The sequence below is a fragment of the Cebus imitator genome, unplaced genomic scaffold (assembly GCF_001604975.1).
Source record: "Cebus imitator isolate Cc_AM_T3 unplaced genomic scaffold, Cebus_imitator-1.0 Scaffold179, whole genome shotgun sequence".
NCBI lineage: Eukaryota > Metazoa > Chordata > Mammalia > Primates > Cebidae > Cebus > Cebus imitator.
The window spans coordinates 706,212-709,150 of NW_016107494.1; the positions used below are offsets into that span (position 1 = coordinate 706,212).

Genomic DNA, 2,939 nt, shown 5'->3' on the forward strand with positions numbered 1-2,939 from the left:
TTTCAAGGTCTCTAAGAAGTTGCTCTATGAATCTGTGTGCCTCTGTGTTGGGTGCATATATATTTAGTATAGTTAGTTCTTCTTGAATTGAACCCTTTACCATTATGTAAAGGTTAGAAATCCACTACACTGAGTGGGCTAATGTGCTCTGTACAGTTTGATGGATTGTGTCAGCCAAAGCATTTTGTATTGTGGTGACAGCAGGATCCATGCTTGTAGGGGCACGTGTGGCAGAATGCTAGCAGGTCTTGGGGTGCTTGCCTCCCTGTGGGTGTTGAAAATGCACCTGCAGGGAGTGCAGGCTGCCCCTCTGGTGACTGTGTGTGGTTGTGTTGAAGATGGTGTTGGCTACAGGGTGGGGTGCTTGTGAGCACAGGTCTGGATACCTTCTTTGCCCTGCAAGCAGTAGTGTCAGGGCAGGGTACTGCTGTATGTGCAGTCTTAGCACAAGGGTTGAATTCACCCAAATTGGAGTGTATTGTAAACTATAGCTGAATTTAATTTAAAAATCAAAAAAGAGCTCAGCAATCAACTGAAAATATAGGCCCAGAAAGCTTACAAATTGTCTGATGAGAACAAGAGTTCAGGAGTTATGATCCCTAATCTAATTCTTCACCTAGGATACCACACTGCCTTCTCAGGGCTGCCTTCATGTCTCTGTTCCTCAGACTATAGATGATGGGGTTCAGGATTGGGGGCACAACTGTGTAGAACACAGACAGGAAAACATCCAGAACCGAGGGAGAATTTGAAATTGGCTTCACATAGGCAATGCTGCCAGATATCATAAAGAGTGTTACAACCACAAGATGTGGAATGCAGGTAGAAAATGTTTTTGATCTACCCTCCCTAGAAGGAATCCTCGTGATGACTGAAAAAATGTACATATAGGAGAGAGTAATTACAACAAAGGAGCTTATCACAAGACTTGTAACAAAAACCATTACTCCAATCTCAATGGTAATTATTTTGGGATCTAAGAGGCTTAGGAGCTGTGGAATGTTACAGAAAAATTGACGTATTCTATTGCGCCCACAGAATGGTAATGAGAATGTTGCTGTCACATGCATGAATCCACAGATCATCCCACTGAGCCACGACATTGCCATCATCCTTATACAGACACCTTGGTTTATGATGACCTCATAACGTAAGGGCCAGCAGATGGCCACATAGCGGTCATAGGACATCACTGTAAGGATGGCTACCTCAGTAGTCGCCAAGTCCATGAAAAAGAAGGCTTGCAAAGCACACCCAAAGAAAGAAATGGAAGTATCATGAGTCAAGGAACTGACAATAGATTTTGGAATTGTGACAGAGATGTAACAAAAATCTAAGAAAGACAAGTTTCTCAAAAAGAAATACATTGGGGTTTGGAGGTGAACATCCAGAGTGGTAAGCATGATGATTAGGAGATTTCCTATGAGAGCTGCCAGGTAAACTAAGAAGAATACAGCAGCATGTACAATCTGAATATCCCAGGAATTCGAAAATCCCATGAGGAAAAATTCAGCAACTTCAGTTTGGTTAAAATCATTTGTGGTCGATCCATTTCTTCCTAAAGAGAGGAAAAATATGAATTATAGAAATATCAAATATGGCTACTCCAACTGACATTGAAATTTGTGATAATTAAGGTTACTCATATGCCAGTGTGGATACTATCATTCTAAACTTAAATTTCAATTACACAGAAGAGAGTTTTATAGAAAGCATATTCTCAATAAATATGTCCTAGTATGTAAGGTATATAAAAGAGGACAACCAAAATGCAAAATAAAAAGGGAGAATTAATAACCACACTGAAGCAATCAACAAAGAAAATATATAGTGTTAAGAAAAGAATAAAATACACATTCCTGGACAATAAATGAATATTAGTGTTTTTCCATCAAGTGAATATACATATTTATTTTGAAGCATTTTATTTGCTGCTTATTTGTTGAAGTATAGCATTGCAAGTGGTTTGTCATAGTTCTTTTCAGTTTTTATGAAAATGAAATCAAAATCGTATTAGTAATCTGAAAAAAGTCTCCTTATGTCATAACTATTTAGTGAGATTACAGTCACAGCCTTTCAAAAAAATATCAAGAGACATTTGTTAAACACCTGACATAAAAAGCACAATGGTTGACTCTTAGAGTAAATATTTCATAAGAAACAGTTTTTGAATTCAGAACTTAAACAATCAAACGGAGAATGTAGGGATGTAAAATACCAAGTGGAGTCTGGTATTACAAAGAATAGCGACAAGATGAGAAGATAAGGTGAGAAAGAGTGATGGTGGATTGTATTGAGAAAACAGACTGGTCTTTTGTGTTATAGAAGAGTTGCGGAGAACAGTATCTGAGCTAGAGCTTGAGAACTATTTTACTGAATTATTATTACACAGGTATTTTTGAAGAAAGCCACATAGGAAAAGGCAGAGGTACAAAAGTTTTTATAGTATAATTAGAATATGGATGTGGATTAGCTAAAAAATGTGCATTTATGACAGTCATTTTGCTGATCTTCAGAATTCGTCTTCAATGTAGAGTCAAAAAGAATATCAAATATGTATTCAAAACACCTAAAAATATTGGGCATTTTCTATAATGATCTTTCTTAGCATCTGTCACTTATTTTATTTTATTTTATTTTATTTTTTATTTTGCTTTGGATTGGTCTAGTCCAGTAAAATGGTGTCCTCATTCCCAGAATTAGTGTTTCAAGCCAACCTCTAAAATGGATTTTTACCCTTATCAATTGATGTAGCTGGAATTTATGTATAGTAAACTGTATTAATTTAAAGTATGCAATTCTGGGGGTTTTGGCAGTTGTATATGCCTATGAAAACACCACCAAAACCAAAGAGGACTATTTTCATCATATCCAAAAGATTCCTTATCCTTCTTTGTATATAATCTCTTCCTCTGCCAGTTGTCATTCTAGGCAATCAC

General features: G+C 36.8%; 1 protein-coding gene across 1 annotated transcript; it reads right to left on the bottom strand.

The window, feature by feature from the left end:
* Positions 1 to 501: 501 nt before the first annotated feature.
* On the bottom strand, positions 502 to 1,800 carry LOC108315866 (putative olfactory receptor 14L1). The gene has a single exon (XM_017545442.1). It carries the CDS (start codon positions 1,497 to 1,499, stop codon positions 600 to 602), a length of 900 nt encoding a protein of 299 aa, XP_017400931.1. The 5' UTR covers positions 1,500 to 1,800; the 3' UTR covers positions 502 to 599.
* Positions 1,801 to 2,939: the final 1,139 nt, after the last annotated feature.